Here is a 1,150-nt window from a genome sequence, read left to right as displayed (position 1 = left end):
CCCCATAGTGCCCCACAGACTCCATAGTGCCCCACAGCACCCCACTGACCCCATAGTGCCCCACTGACCCCATAGCGCCCCACTGACCCCATAGTGCCCCATAGCACCCCACTGACCCCATAGCGCCCCACTGACCCCATAGCGCCCCACTGATCCCATAGCTCACCACTGACCCCATAGCACCCCACTGACCCCATAGTGCCCCATAGTGCCCCACTGACCCATAGCGCCCCACTGACCCCATACCACCCCCATGACCCCATAGTGCCCCATAGTGGCCTCCGGACCCCATAGCGCCCCATAGTGCCCCACTGACCCCATAGCGCCCCATAGTGCCCCACTGACCCCATAGCGCCCCATAGCGCCCCATAGCGCCCCCCTGACCCCATAGCGCCCCATAGCGCCCCACTGACCCCATAGTGCCCCATAGCGCCCCATAGCGTCCCACTGATCCCACAGTGCCCCATAGCGCCCCACTGACCCCATAGTGCCCCACTGACCCCTTAGTGCCCCACAGTGCCCCACTGACCCCACTGACCCCATAGCACCCCACTGACCCCATAGTGCCCCATAGCGCCCCACTGACCCCATAGTGCCCCACTGACCCCATAGCACCCCACTGACCCCACAGCGCCCCATAGCGCCCCACTGACCCCACAGCGCCCCATAGCGCCCCACTGACCCCATAGCGCCCCACGGCGCCCCACTGACCCCATAGCGCCCCACAGCGCCCCACTGACCCCATAGCGCCCCACGGCGCCCCACTGATGCCGCTGTGCCCCACAGGAGCTCCGGAGCCGGTGGAAGTTCGGGACAACGGCGACGGGACCCACAGCGTCACCTACAGCCCCAGCGCCGTGGGGCCCTACAGCCTCAGCATCGCCTATGGGGGGCACGAGGTGCCGCGCAGGTGGGGCTGCCCCACTGAGCCCCTGCCCCACTGAGCCCCTGCCCCACTGAGCCCCTGCCCCATAGCAGGCCTGCCCCACTGAGCCCCTGCCCCACTGAGTCCCTGCCCCACTGAGCCCCTGCCCCACTGATCCCTGCCACATAGCCAGCCTGCCCCACTGATCCCTGCCCCACTGACCCCCTGCCCCATAGCCAGCCTGCCCCATAGCAAGCCTGCCCCACTGAGCCCCTGCCCCATAGC

The 1,150-nt window shown here is 68.0% G+C and overlaps 1 protein-coding gene across 1 annotated transcript in view; it reads left to right on the top strand.

The window, feature by feature from the left end:
- Positions 1–786: 786 nt before the first annotated feature.
- Positions 787–1,150, top strand: part of LOC110391870 (filamin-C-like) — a gene marked incomplete at both ends in the record, with an annotated part of 19,743 nt that continues 19,379 nt past the window's right edge. Inside the window, one exon of the mRNA XM_021383825.1 lies at positions 787–899. Within this exon, the coding sequence (XP_021239500.1) occupies positions 787–899 (113 nt within the window). The remainder of the gene's footprint in view (positions 900–1,150) is intronic.

Source organism: Numida meleagris, unplaced genomic scaffold, assembly GCF_002078875.1.
Source record: "Numida meleagris isolate 19003 breed g44 Domestic line unplaced genomic scaffold, NumMel1.0 unplaced_Scaffold576, whole genome shotgun sequence".
In the NCBI taxonomy this organism is placed as follows: Eukaryota; Metazoa; Chordata; class Aves; order Galliformes; family Numididae; genus Numida; species Numida meleagris.
The sequence above is the reverse complement of the archived record's forward strand: the minus strand, read 5'-3'. Positions and strand labels throughout refer to the sequence as shown.